The 20,064-nt window shown below is 39.3% G+C and overlaps 2 protein-coding genes across 2 annotated transcripts in view; both read left to right on the top strand.

The window, feature by feature from the left end:
• Dora (zinc finger SWIM domain-containing dorado) overlaps positions 1–7,254 on the top strand; it is a gene marked incomplete at its 5' end in the record, with an annotated part of 55,623 nt that extends 48,369 nt beyond the window's left edge. The window contains 3 exons of the mRNA XM_017617060.1: positions 6,483–6,821; positions 6,898–7,047; positions 7,115–7,254. Of these exons, the coding sequence (XP_017472549.1) occupies positions 6,483–6,821; positions 6,898–7,047; positions 7,115–7,181 (556 nt within the window). The remainder of the gene's footprint in view (positions 1–6,482; positions 6,822–6,897; positions 7,048–7,114) is intronic.
• Positions 7,255–7,301: 47 nt separating this feature from the next.
• Positions 7,302–17,971, top strand: LOC108363636 (hybrid signal transduction histidine kinase L-like). The gene is made up of 2 exons (XM_017617059.1): positions 7,302–8,505; positions 17,850–17,971. Exons 1-2 carry the CDS (start codon positions 7,302–7,304, stop codon positions 17,969–17,971), a joined length of 1,326 nt encoding a protein of 441 aa, XP_017472548.1.
• Positions 17,972–20,064: the final 2,093 nt, after the last annotated feature.

Raw genomic sequence — 20,064 nt, 5'->3', positions numbered from 1 at the left:
TATTCACTTATGCCGCGCAAGCGTCTAGCCGGCAAGTCTTAGGCGTGCAGCCCGAGGAAAGTGAGATGGAGCTACATACATGAGAATACGACCGATAGTGATTTATGGGGCGGTTGCTTGAGTGTTGAGAACTACGTAAGCCACGGTGAGAGAGGATTTTACCAAACTTCAACGTCTAGCGCAGGGCTGGCGAACCTCAGGCACGCCACAAAATAATTTGGGAACGGTGTTAATGGAGGACCCAATTCCTCAATTACTAAGAGTAAGTAGTATTTACTACTTTATCGACACAATTTCTTTTTTTCGGTTAAATTGGAGATCAAAGCAAATTACAAAGAATCAGTTTATTTTATTTTCAAACCGCACTAGAAGAAAAAGTCTAACTCATTCACACGACAGCCGGTTCTACGTACCGGAATAACTCGGGTTTTACCCGACCAAGGGGTGTTATTTCGGCGATCTAACCCCGTTTAAGTCGGCGAAGTGTCTCAGAAGTTGTTCGTCCATAGGGCTACATTGGCTACGCATTCTTCTGCTCAGGGCTGGCATCGAGTCAAACCCAGGGCCAAAAACTTATACCTGCTGTGTATGCCAAGACGACACCACAAAGACGCCTAACCTTAGTCAAGTACAATGCTTGCGACGGGTGGAGTCACCTCAGAGTCTGCTCAGGACTACGGAACCATCGGCAGTGGACCACATAATTTGTGCCCCCCTCTTGCTCCAACAGAGCAGCCTTCACGGCTAACCCCAGTCCACCTGAGCAGTTCAACAAAAACACCACAGCACCACACCACAACCACGACAGACCACACAACAGACACAACCACATAACCACCCACACGCCGCCGCCAAAACTCCTGGTTCCTCCTACAATCTGCACGATATGTCAGACAAGGATATTCCGTAACGTGACATCAGTCAAGTGCAACATCTGCCTTGGCTGGTGCCACTTTAGGGCATGTTCAGGTCTGCGCGCCACGCGAGATTGGACGAGGAACTTCGAAGGCCCGTGTTGCGCCGCTCGTTCGCAAACCCCAATTGCGGCGCCACCCACGACCACCACAGGGCGACGGTTACACAGCAGGAGGTTCCACAGCAGCGCACACAGCCAATGGCGGCAAAGCCACACACACCCCCTAACACCCCGCATAACAACACGTCTCCCGAACCACATGAAGCTCCTTCAATTTAACTGTAACGGACTTCAGAGCAAGACGAGGAGATAACCGTCTTCATGGGAAGGCATGGTATGTTGATAACTGCGGTCCAAGAGACGATGTTGCACAGCATTTCAACATTGTTGAGTTTTGCCGGATACAACGTGCACCGTTGCGATCGCGAGCGAGATAATGGTGGTGGCTTAGCGTTCATCACGCACCACACCGTGCAGTATCGTCTTATTGAAGCAGACATCGACCACAGGGATCAGGCGATGTTGAAATATTTGACGTTTACATAACTCCCCCTGTCACTTGCTGCCCGGCAGGATATCACCCTGATATAGGTGCGCACCGTATGGTAGTTGGTGACTTTAATGCGCACTACGATCTTTGGCACTCAAGCCTGTCAAACGATCGTAAGGGAACAGACTTGGCTGAGCAGATAGTCGATTCGACCTTCTGCACAATGAACGACAACACACGCACCAGGTTTATGTGCAGACATAACAATAGTCAGCGCTGGTCTGATAAACAGCGTATCATGGCGACCTATGCTGACTTTTGCATCAGACCATCTGCCCATAGTCATCTCGATCGATAGACCAATCGACTTTGCTCCGCGGAACACCGGACCTATATCAACGTTTCTAAAGCTGATTGAAAAGACTTTGCGGATTTTACTGAGAGCACCTTCGCTACGCTCCCCACCTTGGTGAACGCAAGTTCCGCCCAAATTTGCCTGCTGAAGCGGCTGTTCTAGCCGAAGAGCGAGACAACCTTCGTCAGGCTGATCCTGGAAATCCCCGTATCAGGGATCTCAACGCGGAGATTCGACAACTAGTTAACATACATAAGCGGAAGAAGTGGGAAGAGCATCTGAAGACTTAACTTCACCTCTGGTGTGAGAAAGCGTTGTTCAACCGTGAGGTCACCGTCCAATCCGACGAAGAACGACGACAGGGTCGAAATTTTTTCGCCGAAATTGCTTCGCCGGACCCGGAGGCTATTTTAGCCTCTGGCGGACAAAGCAACCGTCGGGTGACCAGAAGGCTGCACAAACTGCCAACAACTTGTGCTCCCCGTGCTTTCACCACCGGTGAAGTTCAGGTGGCCATCGGGAAGGCGAAATCCTCTAAAGCCTAGGGTCCCGACGGAATATGCATGTTGATGCTGAAAAATTTGGTTCCTGCGGGAGTAGCGTACCTAACGGAGGTCCTCAATATGTCAGTGACCACTCTCATCATCCCAGACATCTGGAAGGTGGGGAGAGTGGTACCAGTGCTTAAACCGGGGAAACCAGCCAACAAAGGAGAATCTTATCGACCGGTATCACTCCTTTCCCCGGTAGCGAAGACACTAGAGGCCTTGCTGCTTCCGTATCTCGCAAACCACCTGAACCCAGCGAAGCATCAGCATGGCTTCCGTAAAGTGCACAGTACAACAACAGCACTTAACGCCATAAACACTCAGATAACACGTTGCGTTGGACCTGTCAAAGGCGTTTGACACCGTCAGCCACTCCACGCTGCTAGAAGATATAGAGGCTTCCTCTCCACCACAGAGGCTCAAACGGTGGTCGGCGAATTATCTGAGTGGCCGACACTTGTCGGTAATGTTAAGAGACAAATCGAGCAAACTCCGAAAAATAAAACAGGGGGGTCCTTTCCCCACTACTGTTTAACTTTTACATTTCAGAACTCTCTCAACCAACAGAGGGAGTCTCGATTGTCTCGTACGCCGACGATTGCTCGATCATGGCGTCTGGGAATGGAATTGATAACTTGTGTTCGAAAGTAAACGGGTATCTCTCCGGGCTTTCTCGCTTCTTCACTGCCTGCAGCCTAACCCTCTCCCCCATAAAATCCTCTGCGACCTTGTTCACCACCTGTACGAAGGATGTCAGGCTACCGCTGGGAATTCACGTCGATGATACAACAATTTCGACGGTGAACAACCCCAAAATACTCGGAGTAACATTCGACAGCCTGCTCTCCTTCTCTGCGCACGCAACCGCTGTTGTCAACAAAGTATAGAGCCTCAAGTCCTCAAGTCGCTAGCCGGCAGTACCTGGGTCAAAGACAAAGAAACGTTGCTGGCAACATACAAGGCAATAGGCCGGCCGGTTTTAAACTACGCAGCACCAGTGTGGTCGCCGGGGACTAGTAGGACGCAGTGGATAAAGCTACAGACGAAACAAAACACAGCACTTAGGACAGCGACTGGATGCCTTCTGATGTCGCCGCAACATCACCTGCACGACGAGGCGAAAATGCTCCATGTTAAGGAGCATAACACTATGCTCTGCAAGGAGTTTCTGGTTGGGAGCCACCGACGTGGCGAGCCCTCGCCCAGACACGTCAGGAGGCATCTCTCTAATTTGGAAAAACTGTTACAAATTTTTGACTTGCCGAACGCAACTATTGTCCATCACGAAAACATATGGTCACAAAACATAAGGTTGAAATTTTTGTAAATAGACAAAAATTGAGTTTTCGAGTTTTGGTATTTATATGCTTTTTAGCTGCCTGCTGTGACTATGATAGTGCTAACTAGTTTTTACTTCTTGAAATATTCCTGGCGAACATTGAACGTTCACTTTCATTTTTTCTTACATGGAGGCAACATGAATTTCAGTTTGTTTACAAATAAAACATAAACAAAGTCAGCTGGTGTGTCTTCTTCTCCGGTTTTTGCAAGTGATGGCTAATTTCCTGTTCGCTTACTTTTTTGCTTTTTCTTCTCTTTGGGAGAGAAATTTCGCTTACGCTCTTGATTTTGTTTGTTGGCTGGTGTTGGCTAATTTTGTTATCGAAAACAACTATTGATAATTATGTCAAAAGCTACAACTAACTTTAGTGTTGTCCTAATTTGACTATGAATATGCCTAATTGTTTCCAAAAATTAAAAATGCTTGCTTACAGTTCAAAATGGCTCCTCGACGAGTATGGTCGTGTTGACCTGTCGAGTTTTTGTTAAAACAAATATCTGATTAATTTACACATAAAAATGAAGTCGGTTCATTAAATACAAAATTAAAAGTTTTAAAAAACAAGAGAAGATAATACTATAAATAATATAATAATTACATAAGTAATAGACGTTTATAGAAAAAGAGTTGATATAAAAACGAAATGAAAATGTTAAAGCGTACCGTTGATACGGTACTATCTGATGAACAAAGTAACTGCGAAATAAAAAAGTAACATGCACTGTAACTGTTCCACATAACGCAACAGAAAATTTTTTAGACAAAACCTAAAATAATTTGACGAATAATTATAAAATTATCAAATTGGAGGAATAACCTGGCGATATGAGGACATAGTTCCCTGCCATTAAAATACAATAAATTACCAAATTGGAGGAATAACCTGGCGACATGAGGACTTAGTTCCCAGCCATTTAAATTTTTAATCTTTAATACATTCTGACATACCTAACAATTTGAGGAATAACCTGGTTACTTATGGACCATTAAATCACAGTACACTTTTCAATTTGTTATAATTGATAAATAATTAAAAGTAATAAGACGTTTGATGCATATATAAGCAGAAACTTTTGCACGTGGTTCTGGCCCTTAGCGGTATTACCATCGTGTATCAGTGGAGCGATGATTGAATACAACATTTGGAAGACAACATACTAAGATATATACTTTGAAAGCAGAGGAATAACCTGGCGGTGGTTTTATATAAACCGGCCAACCTACCCAAAACCCCAAAAAAAAAAAAAATTTATAAATGCTTGCTAAACTTAACAAATTTAAAATCAGATTTGGATTTAGATAAAAAACCAGACGGATGAAGAGTCACTGAAGAGTCTTCTTTGGTAATAAATTCTCTCATCGACGAATTTTCATCGACGTTTTCTGAATTCAAGGAATTATCGGAAACATTCAAAAATATTATATATCCTGACGTGACTTAACTTGATAAACTGAACTTGTTTAAATTTAATTGGTTGGAAATCAAATATTTTGAAATGCAGCTGATCGAGTTCCAGTGTAATTCAATATGGATCAAATACTTAGTCGTAACAAGAAAATAGCTTGAAGCAATCGAATTAGAAAGACCATCGGCCAATATGAGCAAAAATGCTAATAATAAAATTTTGAAAACTTGGAATTCAATTCTAGACACTTTAGCTATCTGCAGAAGCTGGCGTTCACACGCAAGGTTCACAGAGGCATTTAAGAGACGCTTAATTCGTTTTTTTTTGCATTAGTATTTTTTTTTTCACGATTTAACATGTCCCCAAGAACAGTGATAAGTCACGACTTGGTTTTGGCTACACTAAATTTGTTTTTCAGAAATTATGGCACGTGTATGTATAAAGGTTCGCCGGCCCTGGTCTAGTTGTGTGTTCGGGAGAAATGCGCACATGTCCGACGACATCATTGGAGATAATTCTCTAGCTAAACGCTCCATAGAACAGGCAGCCAAGCATACTCACTTAAATTTCGCAAGCTTTGGCAAATGAAAGGTCTTATCGACCAGTGACATNCCAAATACTTAGTCGTAACAAGAAAATAGCTTGAAGCAATCGAATTAGAAAGACCATCGGCCAATATGAGCAAAAATGCTAATAATAAAATTTTTAAAACTTGGAATTCAATTCTAGACACTTTAGCTATCTGCAGAAGCTGGCGTTCACACGCAAGGTTCACAGAGGCATTTAAGAGACGCTTAATTCGTTTTTTTTTGCATTAGTATTTTTTTTTTCACGATTTAACATGTCCCCAAGAACAGTGATAAGTCACGACTTGGTTTTGGCTACACTAAATTTGTTTTTCAGAAATTATGGCACGTGTATGTATAAAGGTTCGCCGGCCCTGGTCTAGTTGTGTGTTCGGGAGAAATGCGCACATGTCCGACGACATCATTGGAGATAATTCTCTAGCTAAACGCTCCATAGAACAGGCAGCCAAGCATACTCACTTAAATTTCGCAAGCTTTGGCAAATGAAAGGTCTTATCGACCAGTGACATTGAGGAATCCAGATCTCGTGCAAGCGAAGTACCACGGGTTGGGAAGAGTAGAGGTCATATTAAAGCCGTTAGGTCGCAGTGCATGCTCTTTGTTTTTAATATCTATTGGTGTGTTCATAAATGCATCAAGTCAAAGCATCAGTATGTTTAATTTCTAAACTATAATTTATGGAAATGCCTTATTTACGCAACTAAGTTCCAATTCGGCATTTAACCGTGGCTGCGCATATTGAACATTTCCATCAAGTATGGTGCTTTGGCTTAATGCATTGCTGAGCCCACTGTTGGCTGAAGGGTTCACATTTAAAATTTTGCATTTAATCCTGCAGCTCAACCCAATTACGTTATCTACTCGCCGCCTACAATGTTGGTATGTTGGCCATGGAGACGTTAGCACGTCGCGTACACGATGATCGTCCACAGGCAAAGTATGCTCGCAATCCACCCTACGGTGAGGATGTGAAATGGCTGCTGCGTATCTCCAAGAAACTCGGCACGCAATATCTGCACCAATTTTGCGTATGCGCAGTCAATTCGATAGTTAGTCCCTTCGTGCTGCACGATGTGGCTATCGAATCGGCACACTATCTGGGGCGCAACAATCATCAATTGGTAATGCAGCACTTGCGCTCGGCGCTGACCCCTTTGGTGCAAAAATGTCAACAGATGTAAGTAGCACTTTGTTGATTTCACATTATTGCATGTGTTTGTTTAATTACGCCCGCTCTCTCTCTCCAAATACAGGTATATTCAGTGTATACACCAGAAGTTATACCATCTCACGCAGGCCGATTACGAGGATTTTGCTAGCATCATCTTGGCTGCACGCGCCGCTTTCCAAATTACACCCGAAGGCAGTGCTCAGTTCAAAGATTGGCTACAGTCTATCAAAAGGTGAGTAAACGCTTGTGTATGCGTGGTTATAACAAAAAATTGCATATATTTACCCTACGCATTTCAGATCGAAGTCCTGCAAAAAAGAGCTGTGGACACAAATCAACGCAGCTCTACAAAGCAATTCCAAATGACAAAGACTTGATTCTTTTAGTTTGTCGCATTCATCATCAGCTCCCAAAATTGACACTTACTTTTCCACAAATAATTCAACGACTTCGGCAACATCATCGGTAACAACAACAGCTAACACCATGGATGCTTCGATCGATACAGCAACAGCAAAGCCCACTTCGGAGTCATCTTCAGCTGGCTCTTTGTCAGCTGTGAATGCGCAAAAATATGAATGTATTTCTGCGTCTGCTACGGCTAATAGTGAACTTTCTGGCAGCAACAACAATTGCAGTGATCGTAACAGCAGCAATAATCAAGACCACTGCAACCATAATACCACTAATGGCAGCAGCAATGGTAACAACAGCAACTCACAACATAATAGCGGCTGTGGCAGACATATGAAGGCGAACAGTATGGCAATTTCTATGCCCATAACAGCAAAATCCGTTGGCAGCACACCGCCAAGCAGCGCAGAACCAACAAGCACTAATGATTTCGCTTACTATAACAGCACAGGCGATACCGCAGCGCCAACAGCATCTAGTGCTGCTGCAGCAAAACGTCACGCGCAGCCTCCACCACCTCCACCGCCCCCGCTACCACTCACAACACATTATCAGCACCATCAGCAATCGACACAGCAGCAGCAGCAAGCACACCATCAGCACTATGCTGCCGCCAGTACAGTGGCGCCGCTGTCGGATGCATTTCACCACCAGCAGATGCAGTTGCAATTACAACAGCAGTACGAGCAGCACTATCAGCTGCAATCGGCTTACTACCAACAGCAGCAGCATCAGCAGCAACAACAACAGCAACTAGACGAACAACAGTCACACGCGGTAGCGCAGCCATCAGCACATTATCAACATCAGCACTGTCATACAGCAGCAGGAACAACAACAACAACCACACAGCATGCAGTGCGCAACAGACAAGCAGCTCACGCAACGAACACAGCGCAGGCGAATGCGCAACAACAGCGTTTGGCTCATGCTCTGCCCAGTCAGCACACGCAGCAGAACGCCGGCAGCGCTTCAACGGCAACACAGCCACATCTCTTTCCAACAGCTATGCTGGCGATAGCCACCGCCGCACCGGCAACAACGTACGCCGCCGGTAGCAGCGGCGCAGCAATACCAAGCGTCAGCACTGTTAATGCAACACAAAATGTAAATGTCATATCGGCAGCGCCGATTGTGGTAGAATTCAGCAATTTCTCACTAAATTGTATGCGTTCGAATGGCAGTGGTGTTGGAGCGGTAGCAGCCACAGCGGCAGCAGCGGCAGCTGCGGCTGCAGTAGCAACATCGCAAACGAATCACGATGCTGTTGGCCGAGGTTTGTCAACAGATGGCGTGAACGGTCAAGCTAATACACATCATCACTATCGGCATCATCAACACTTTCACAATGCAACAGCGGCAATGCATACACATCAACATACACTACAGCAGCAACAGCAACAGCAACAACAACAGCAGCAACAGCTGCAGCTGCAGCACGCTCAGCACCAGCATCAACTTCAGGCAGAAATGGGCGCTGCAGAGGAGCAGTCACAGTCGCAAGCTCAGCCACAACAACTGCAACACCACATACATCATGCGCACCAACATCAACACGCGTCACACTTTGGTTATCACCACAATCATCATCAACACTTGCGTCATTATCATCATCCGGCGCCGCCGCCACCGCCGCCACTGTAAAGCAATGAAGTCCAATGGTTGCAGCAGCACTGCGAATTGTTGCGCTAACTGCAGAGTAAGATAGAGTAAGAAAGGCAGGAATAACAACAAACAAACAAGCAATTTTTGCACTTACCACCGTTTCTCGTAATAATAGTTTGCTTATATTTGATTAAATATGCTTTGCGTTAAATTTATTAATTACGTTCGTTTGTTTATTTATTGAAATATTAACACAGATAAAAATCTTTGTTTAGTTCTGTTTTAATGCGTATGTATAATTCTAATGTGTGTATTTACATACATAGGTACATACAATACATTTTCATATTGACCTTCAATTAGTAAATTGGACTGATTTTTTTTATGTAAAGAAACATTTAGCATATTCATCTGGTTGATTTAAATGTACATATGTACACTATTAACTATATATAAAAACCCTAAAGAAAATGTTTATTAAGCAATTTTTATTATTTACAACTTAAATTTGAAAAATAATTAATTTATTTACAAGCGCAGGGGCAAAGACCATGGCATATCTAATTTCACCATGGACAAAGACGACCAGAGAAAATTTTAAAAAGTATAATTTATGTAGCAGCAGAGTGAGCAAGATAAAAATCGAAAGTGAAAATTTAACGGCAAGACAGTGGCTACAAAAAAATTTAAAAAAAATATAGAAATTAATACCCAACTTGGGATTGGTCTGTTTTGCAGTAGCAATGTGTTCAAAATAAATAACTTTTTCTAAATATAATTTCATTTCTAGCGAAAATAGGCACTTCAATTNAAAAATAAAAAATATAGAAATTAATACCCAACTTGGGATTGGTCTGTTTTGCAGTAGCAATGTGTTCAAAATAAACAACTTTTTCTAAATATAATTTCATTTCTAGCGAAAATAGGCACTTCAATTGCTTTTTTATGCACGCTGATTTTGCGCATATTTATTATTAAAAAAAAATCACATAATTATTATATTTTAGAATATATAAAATTTCATGCGCATATTCATTGTAAATTTACAATATTTTTTTAGCATTAAATAATTGTGCGCGGTTGTTTTTTTAGTTTTCTNTCATATAATTATTACATTTTAGAATATATAAAATTTCATGCGCATATTCATTGTAAATTTACAATATTTTTNATCACATAATTATTATATTTTAGAATATATAAAATTTCATGCGCATATTCATTGTAAATTTACAATATTTTTTTAGCATTAAATAATTGTGCGCGGTTGTTTTTTTAGTTTTCTGTATATTGCATTTTCATATTTCCCCTCTACATTTACGCATACACATACATGTATTAAAAAAAAAAAACATATATTTTATACAAATACCTAAATAAATATGTTTTAATTTAATTTCATCAACATTATACATATATGTACAAGCATCTCCATTACACAAAATCACGCAAACATACATAAATTATATACACATACATACATAGATATGAGGATGTTGCATATGTATGTACCTCTAAATCTGTACATATGATTATTTTTTTTACATTCGATGTTGCAACCATTTTTTTATTTTTTCATTTTTTCTTATATGTACATACATACATGATTTATTATTATTATAATTTTTATTTTTTGAGGAGGTGTAACTGTTTTTCTTTTATTTTATACATTTATTTACAAGAGAATGCATACAGTTACATATACAACATACATCCACAATTAATGCTAAATGAATATTTTGTATNCTTTTTTCATTTTTTCTTATATGTACATACATACATGATTTATTATTATTATTTTTTTTGAGGAGGTGTAACTGTTTTTCTTTTATTTTATACATTTATTTACAAGAGAATGCATACAATTACATATACAACATACATCCACAATTAATGCTAAATGAATATTTTGTATTTTTACATACATTATATATTTTTTCAATTATAATTTTTTTATTTAAAAAACAAAAATGCAAAAAAAAATATTATTATAAAAGCAGTAGTTTTGAATAAATATGATTTTTTGGATTTATCTCAAAACTCACGCGGAAAAGAAAAACAAAACAAATTGACTTTTTATTTATATACATTTGTATGTAGTTATATTTCGTTAATATCATTTAATTTGTTAGTTCCAGTTGTTGTTGTTGTTGTAGCGGCTACTAAGCCCCGCTCGGGTCGGTTCATCCGTCAACGTTGTTGTTGTTGTAGCAGCATATAAGTTCCCCAAAAAGGTTTTTGGGGAGTGGTGCTGGAGTGACAGTCCTTGGCCAGATATAAATCTGGGTCGTTCCGGTTACGTAGACCCGACTGTCGTGGGAACGCGTCAATGTTGTCGTCTGTTTCAGCTAAGGGGTCTGTCCATAAGGACAGGGGCATCAGCTGGGTGGGGTTCTCAGGGCATATGAAGAGGTGCTGAGAGTCATGTGGCAACTCTCCACATGCCGGGCAATGGTTGAGCACAACCTCATTAATTCTGCTCACGTATGAGTTTAGCCTGCTAAAATAGCCAGAGCGAAGTTGGGCTATTGTGGTGCGTTGGTTCAAGTCTTATGCGGCAATGGATCTATAGCAACACAACTTCAATAGAAACGAAGCAAAATCCAAGCGATCCAATGTCGTTCGTTAGCTGCGTAGAGAGGACTGCTAGGGTGTTAAGGTGGCTCTGCTTCCAGCAAGTGTCTGTACAAAGGGTTTTCCAATATTTGATATTGAAATGGAATAAAGCAAATGTGTGCGAGGTAAAGGTCTACGAATACCTAAAAAAACCTTTAAATGTCCGCCACGGATCCGCGACTTCAATTTTCAATAATTCTGTCGCACAGATCCGGCGGAATTTGAGTGATGACCTATGTTACGAAGGCTTTAAGGACATCGGTCGAATAACCCAAAAGAAAAAGTCTATCGGGTCTTGGTGACCAATTCGCTTCACCGCTAGAGATAGCCATACCCTCAGAAAACCTTCATGCAGTATGTGCGCTGTGGTACGTAGCGCGAACCTGCTGGAACCACAATCTCATCTACGTCCATATCATTAAATTTGGGGTAAAATAAATCAGTTATCACTGTTCTGTAGCGCTCGCCGTAGACGGTGATGGCCTCAAAAATCTCTAACCACGTTAATTGAAACCTCCGTTATTATGTTCCCTGACGGAGAGCATTGTTCAGGCGACATCAGAAGTAATTCCGTGGATGTTCAGAGTGCAAGGTTTTTTTTGCAGATCGGTAAAACTTCATACATTGCATAGTTTAGAACCAGCAGGCCAATTGTGTTGTAAGTTTCAAACACTATCGCCTCTTTACCTGTGCTCCAAGAAAAAGACAGAAAGCTATCANGGTTCAGGCGACATCAGAAGACATTCCGTGGATGTTCAGAGTGCAAGGTTTTTTTTTGCAGATCGGTAAAACTTCATACATTGCATAGTTTAGAACCAGCAGGCCAATTGTGTTGTAAGTTTCAGACACTATCGCCTCTTTACCTGTGCTCCAAGAAAAAGACAGAAAGCTATCAAAGGTGACGTCAGAATTTTCGTATTATTAGCTGGCGATACAGGTGGTGTCCAATCGGCGTGTCTTATCGAGAAGTATTTTGCCCTGTTTTCATGTGGTGAGTGAGGCAGCCGTTGATTTTAAAATGGCGAGGTGAGTCAGGTCGGGCTGTAACTCTTACTTTCGAATACAGGTCAGCAAGTTGATTGCCTCAAATTAGTCGGGTCTACGTAACCGGAACGACCCAGATTTATATCTGGCCAAGGACTGCACTCCAGTAACACTCCCCAAAGACTCTTAGGGGAATCTGTATGCTGTTAGACCGAGACAACCGAGACTCCGGAGGCTGGATGAACTTCGAAAAAAAAATAATAACAAATGTATTGAAGAGGGGAGCGGACACCTATGCCTATGACAAGCCCAACGATACTAAAACATTTCTCTCGCAGGGGCGGTCACCGTTAAGTTATCTGGGTTCTTATCATCGAAATTAGTGTTCCATCGGCGTGAATACATTTTGGTATTTCGACCTCCTTTACCCATGTCGTAAATAGGATAGCCGTTGATTTTTGTAGGAAGGGGTAAAGCTTCTTACAGTAGAGTAACTTTTCGCCTTAGAGCACAGGTTATTGATCCATTACAAATTGTGTGACGCTCATAGCGAAAAATAGTAGGCAGGGTAAGAGATCAGGGAATCTCCATCTGGTGATTGGGGATTGGTTGGTTGGTTGAAGTGTCGAGATCAACAACTCCAACTTATGTGCGTCCAGAGCCGACACGTTCCTTGGCTATTCCGTCGGCCTTCCCATTGCCATGAATTCTGCTGTGAACCGGCACTCAGATCAGTGCAACGCCATGTCTATCAGCTAAAGCCACAACGTTCTCTCTACATTGTTTTGTTATGCTGGAGGTGATGCTTACAGAGCCAAGTGTCTTGATCGCTGCCTGACTATCCGAGAAAATAACAACGCTGGTTCCTGCTAGCTTCGTAGCTTAAATTATTTTGCATGCCTCTTTGATGGCAAACACCTCTGCCTGAAAAATACTGCCGAATTCGGTAGTCGAATAGACTCTTCGATTTGGAGATCAGTTGAAAAAATTTCCGCCCAATCCATTTTTGAGACGGAGGTACATACTTCGAAGTGTTCAGTAAAAAAAAAGGTTATTCCACTCCTTTCTTGGTGGAAACATCGTGCCGAATTTTTTTTATTCTAAAGAAGAGCGAAGGATGTAGTCAGATTTTTCGCGAATGTTTGGGNGGCTTATTCCACTCCTTTCTTGGTGGAAACATCGTGCCGAATTTTTTTAATTCTAAAGAAGAGCGAAGGATGTAGTCAGATTTTTCGCGAATGTTTGGGTCGTTGAAAGAGTACAGGATACCTCCACGCCCGTACGTACGTTCTTTCCATAGTCTAAGTTCCCTCAATCTTCAGGCACTATGTGAAGCACTTTCCTTACTAAAGAGATCAATCGGTGGCAAATGACATATGTAATTCAAGACTTCTGTTGGACATGATCTGATCGCCTCAGCTATCGAAATGCAGGCTGAGCTTTGTATCCTGCCCCAGTTCTTACCCAGAATTTTCTTGCAGGAAACCAAGGGACGTGGGCTTTTTTACTCGGTGTTTTGTGTTCATATTCCAATTGATTTTCGGTGTTAGAGTGACTCCGAAATCATTGGGGAAGTTTCAATGAATAAGAATTAAATACAAACCGTGAGAGGACGTCCATTTTGCGAATTTCCGGGGTTGTTGGACACAAAACTGTGAAACTTACTTACCTACAGCATCTTAAGAGCCGTTTTCTCAAGTAGGTATTCAAATTTACATGCCCTTTAAACACAAATTTTATTCTGAACAAGTTAATAGTAAAAAAAATAAGTTTAAAATAAGCTTTATAAATATAAAAAAAATCGGACAATAAACACGGGGTATCCAAATATCTCAACTCCTGCTCCACCTATCGGCAAAATTTTTGTGGAGTTATTTTATTTATTTTTCTTGTTTATAGGTAATTTATAAACTAAATCAGACCAGGAAATCGGAATGAAAAAAGTCTTTGGTATATTTGGCCAAAGTTCGGTCAGCTTCAACTTTGGCCTTAAAAGTGATATTTGGTCATAAAAATAAAGCTTCAGTGCAGTTAGTAATAGGTGGAATGCGGAATTTTGTTTTATTAATATTTAAAAAGCATAGACAGACTTCTAGTTTAGCTGTTGGCGCTTTCGATAGCGTAATCGTACTCTCTGCCTGTTTTGGGACCAACTTACTTCACTTCTTGTTGTTAACTTTAGTTTGGAGATAAAACGTTTCGATGTTTTGCTATATTCGGTGTAATTTTTTCGTTCGTTTTTAACGCGTAATCTAATATCCAAATTTCTGTGATTAAATTGTTATTTTCGATGAGTTTCAGTCAAGGACCTGAGCCGGTTGAAAAATTTGATCGGTTCGGTTCAGCAGTTCGAACCATTTCTGTACCTTTGGATTGGTTCGTAAAAAGTGTTTATGTTTTTTTGACCGGGGCTTTGGATCGGCTCAACGGGTGGGGAATTATAAAAATATATACAATAAAAGCATATAGATACATATATGTATATGTATAATATTCCCATATGCTATACGCATACTATTTTGTTTGATATCTTGTCACACAACATACATAACATATTTAACAAAAAGTGGGGAAAATTTGTCCACAAAAAATTAGCCGAAAATCCCAATACCCAGTTGGCACGATCTCTGAGAAAAAAATCATAGAGCTGTTTATAGTTTTAATATATGTATTTTAAACAGATCTGGACCACAAACTTTCTTAAATATTTTGTATGTCAAAATATATTCGAAAGACTACACTTAAACTCTCTTAAACGTTTTCTGCTCCAGGCCAGTTTTCTAAGCTCTCATCCTCCGACGACAAATGTATAAGCACACTAAATATTTAGTTTGTTCGATTTGTAAACAAAGCTTCTCAGCGGTGAAAAATATACTATTGTGAACAACCTAAACGAACGAAATTCATAATAGCGCTATTCTTCATCGAATGAGGGCCGTAATACCAAATGAAAATTCGTTCGATCAGCACTTTCGACCACAGTCGAAGATCGAATGCAACTCATAATAGGAGCTTAAGACTTTATAAAAAAAGCTTCGGTTTTCGGTTAGGATTAAATATTTTTGGAAAATTTCGGTTCGGGCAATTAGTAGAAAATGCGGTTAAACCGGTTCGCTGCTAACCCTCTAGAAAGCTCTTAATGCTTCTTTAAACCTTTTTTCCATTATATGGTATTTTGGCATTTTTCGTGCCTTCAGCTTTAAAGAAAAAAATTTAATTATATTTAAAATAATCGTTTTTTACTACTCCCTTTTTCTAGAGTAATATAGTATTGCAGTTTTTTCATTAAACGGTTAATTGATTTTGTATGTATGTACATACATATGCACCTAAGTAACTTTAAAAGCTTTTTTAGTCCAGCTGCTCATGGCATATTTCCACGAGGTTTTAACATGAACATAAAAAAATTTTGTGACATTTAAAAAATATTGTATTAAAATTTTTTATATCTTTCATTCCTTAAATATTGTTTTCAATAAATAATTTATGTTTATCTAGTAAACTAATAATTTTTATGAAATGGTTATATTATACATATTTTCCTAACATCGATTTTTAAGTGTGACCACGTAGATAAACATTACATTAGGGTGATCAATGTTTTTTTAGCAAACCCTCGGAACTAAAGAATATCGAAAATAAGGAAATTAGTATATTTTATTTTGAAATGGGTTTATAACTAATGGTGTCGTGGTGGTTTTGACATTTCTCATGTATTTTATATGAAGAAAAACCATTTTTTGTAGAAGTTCTATAAAATCGTTAAAAATAAATATTTTTGAACGAATGAAAATAATAAATACCCTTCAGAAATTTTCATAGAATAAAATTATGTTGTTATATATTTTGAAACGAATTTCCGTAATCCCTTCTCAAGTTAGGTTTCTTTTCGTTCCAAAATTAATAATGATTATATAACTTAAAAATCTTACTGACTATTTCTCTCATAAACGGTAATCTTTTATTTACAACAATAAGTTATTTTATGTGTTTATAACCACAATGCACATACTTTGAAAAAATAATTAGTAAAATTATAGAGTAAAAATGTTGTATTATAATTCTATTGTTAAAAGATTTCTGAAAAATAAGGTTGTCCTTATATTCAATTTTCCATAATTCTGAGGATGGCAGCAAGAAAATTCAAAAACGTTGATTTTGCTGAGTATTGGACCACCCTACATACATATGTACATATACTATGTGCATGTATTAAAACTGCCAACTATGTATTTCTATTACTTATTTCACAAACTTTTAAGCCAATACCCCCATATGTATGCACATACATATGTAAGTCTTCATAAAAGTGCGGCAATTGTAAATAGAATTTTACCACCTAGCATTATGTGCTGGGAAAGAAACTTTTTTTTATTAACATTTTTTTTAAGGCGAAAAGTCACTAGTAAAGTAGAGTAATTCATTAGGTGTTTTAATTTACAAATAATATTTTTGATGTTATATTATTTAACTTTTCGGATAATTTCTTAAGTGACAAAACCGCTTGAAACCGAAAATATCCAGATGCCAAAATCACGCAAAAAAGCATAAACAGAAAGTGAAAGCAGAAACTAAAAACAATAGGCGAAAGTTTTAAGCTATTTGTGTTGTTGCAGTTGAAAAAACAAAAAACAAATATGTAGATGTGCTTCTTTGAAAAAATGTCACAATTAGATTTTTAAATGGAATACAAGTAGAGAAAAAACATTAACTAAAAGTATACAGCGAAATATATTACTATTGTAAAATATATAAATATAGTGGCCTCCAACCTCACCCTCAACCCAAAACAACAACGCAGTCCAATATTTAAAGCTCGCACACTTTGATTATTATTTGCCAAAAATTTTAAGGTACTTACATACATATGTATCGTACGTATGTAACTACTGTTAAATATTTTGTTTGTTTATTTTGGCAACTCACTCCAGATCCAGTAACGATCTCACCTTGATTTGTTCTACGCTAGCAGAACGCACGGGGAAACCCGACCTTCAAACATCGCACAATTTGGGGCAACGTGCTGCTGCAGCAACAACATTATCGAAGTCATATATCCGCATTCCAAGAAAATTCATTACCGAAGATCGGCACAACAGAGGGTTTGGGTAAAATGCTAAAATGACAGTCCTTGGACAGATAGAATGTACATATATGTACGTATATGGGTTGTTTCGATTTCTCAGAACCAACTCTCTTTTGTTCGAGTTTCAACATAACGAGGCGAGACGGCTCAGAACCACAAATGCATAAAAGTATCAAAATAACAATAACAATCGATATCCACAGCAAGCTATATACACATAACTTGACCATGAAAGACCGCCAAATAATAGCATCATTTTCTCACCTGCTCCTGCTCCCTCTGCCAGCAGAAAAAATAATAATTTCTTGAGTTAAGCTGTTTGTCTTTAGCTCCGCTACGTAGGGAATGCTCTACGCCATTTCCATGGGAAGAAAAAGATATAGATGGCGGCTTCGACTATACCGATGTTCGATGTGTTAAGACTTTATTGAGACATTCGAAGGGAGGCTGAAAAGTTTGGAGCCTATGAAATTAAGGCCTATAGAAATGTATACAACTTTTACTTTTTTATATAATCTAACTGTACTTCAATTCACTTCTAAAATTTATTAGAAATGCCTTTTAACCCAGTGAAAAAATATTCGCCATCTTTGTCTTCGAAATTCTGGTCTACTGCCGCCTTCATTTCCTTTTCACTCGAAAGTCTTCGTCCTCAAAGTTGTTTCTTTAAATTGGAGAACATGAAGTAATCGGTGGGTGCCAGGTCAGGACTGCATGGTGGGTGGTTGATTTCATCAAATCTAGTGGGTGCATTGTCTTGCAAAAACCAAACTCCTTTGGCCAGTTTGCCTCTTGCTTTGTGGAATAATAGCCTCCATTCAGTAAAGTCTTTTTGGGCAGATGTCGATGAACAGAATACCTTTACAATCCCAAAGAGATAGTGGCTCCGTGCTTGGATGCTGAACTTGCCACTTTGAATTTCCGTGTTGGCTTTTCTCCCTTCTCTGCACTCCACTGCATAGACTCCCGTTTTAACTTTGGATCATAACGCCGATTCCACGTTTCATCCACAGTGACAATGTGAGAAAAAATTTCGTCTAGACTCTCACCACATACTCTAAAAACTCCTGCGAAGTTCTAACTCGGCGCTGTTTGTCCAACGGAGATTATGCAAAATGTCTCCGATACATTCTTTGCTAATACCTTTGGTTTCAGCTATCTACCACAACTTGATTCGCCGATCTTATGGAACAAGTTTGACTTTTCCAATATTTTCTTCGGCAATGGTAGTGTTTTGGACGCTCAGACCTGGGATCAGCTTCCACCGACTACCTTCCAAGCTTGAATTCTCGGCACTTGTTTTTCGAAAAAATCCCGGCCCATACGAAAACTCCGGGCCCGGAGGGAAACACTTCCCTGGGTGTATCACATATTGAGGCTCTGTCATGGTCTAAGTATGTCCTAACTTCGACCCTTTCTCCAATAACCGGACGATGTTCTTTAATAATAATTGGATCAGCAAAAACCTGTCACCTGTCAAAATACATAGAGGTTTGAAATTTCAATCCAACTAAAGGGCGAGGAAACACTGCGTAATATAACACCTCTGTTCACCTTCGCTGGACAGGAGATTAAGCCCTTTTCGAGCAATAATTCGTTACGCAATATAAGTACAATGGTCGCTCTTTGTACTCATATTATTTTATTCAAGGTTTTGGTGATTGCAACCGCCAAAAGACAGTTACAGCTTCTTCGAAGAAACACCTCTACCACGAAAATTTTATGCATGCACAGATGACGCTTTCATAACCTCAATAATTTTGTGAAAGCCATAGGCGACTGATCTACTCTCCATGTTTGTTTGCTGAACATTACGCATACATTCCTAGGGCTTTCTTCTATGGATCTGGGAATTATTTCCCAAGGTGTTATGGGAAAGTTAATTAGTAATTTCATTTCTTGCAAAGAAATTCACTGAAAAATAGCTACGTTTCAGCACTACCCGAGCTCTCACCCTTAAACGTAAAAATATAAATGTTCTTCTCACCATTTCGTAATCCATTAGTCATTAAATGACGAGAATGTTCATTTATTCATTTTCCCATTGATTTTTAACTTTTTCAGCAAAATCTCAAAACAACTTTGTGAGATCTCTAAATGAAGACACTTAAATTCCAAACTCTATGTAGATATAGTTTCACTCATAATTTGTTTGCATTTATTGCAAATCCTGTATAAATATATATATATATATATATTTATGTATGTGCATACGTTTTTAAGCTTTTAAATTGTATGTAGTTGCAATAATTTACGCAAATATATCTATGTAACTATATATTTACATATATATATGTACATAGTTATATACAAAAAATACATACATACGTAGTTATTATTGCATGCATATATGTACATACGTACTTTAAAGTGGTCCAAAAATGTATGTGAAAATATAAGATCGGCCACCCCCTAGGATTGTTCTACACCGAAAAAATTTTGAAAAAAAATTAGGTAGGGCTCAAAGTTTTCCATGTATTTTATATGGGGAAAAAACAACTTTTCAATATTTCAATATTTTTCTATCGGAAAGCTTTGCTTATC

Source organism: Rhagoletis zephyria, unplaced genomic scaffold (assembly GCF_001687245.7).
Source record: "Rhagoletis zephyria isolate East Lansing unplaced genomic scaffold, Rhagoletis_zephyria_1.1 Rzeph_scaffold_01321, whole genome shotgun sequence".
In the NCBI taxonomy this organism is placed as follows: Eukaryota; Metazoa; Arthropoda; class Insecta; order Diptera; family Tephritidae; genus Rhagoletis; species Rhagoletis zephyria.
Note: the sequence above shows the minus strand (reverse complement) of the source record. Positions and strands in the feature narration are given on the sequence as shown.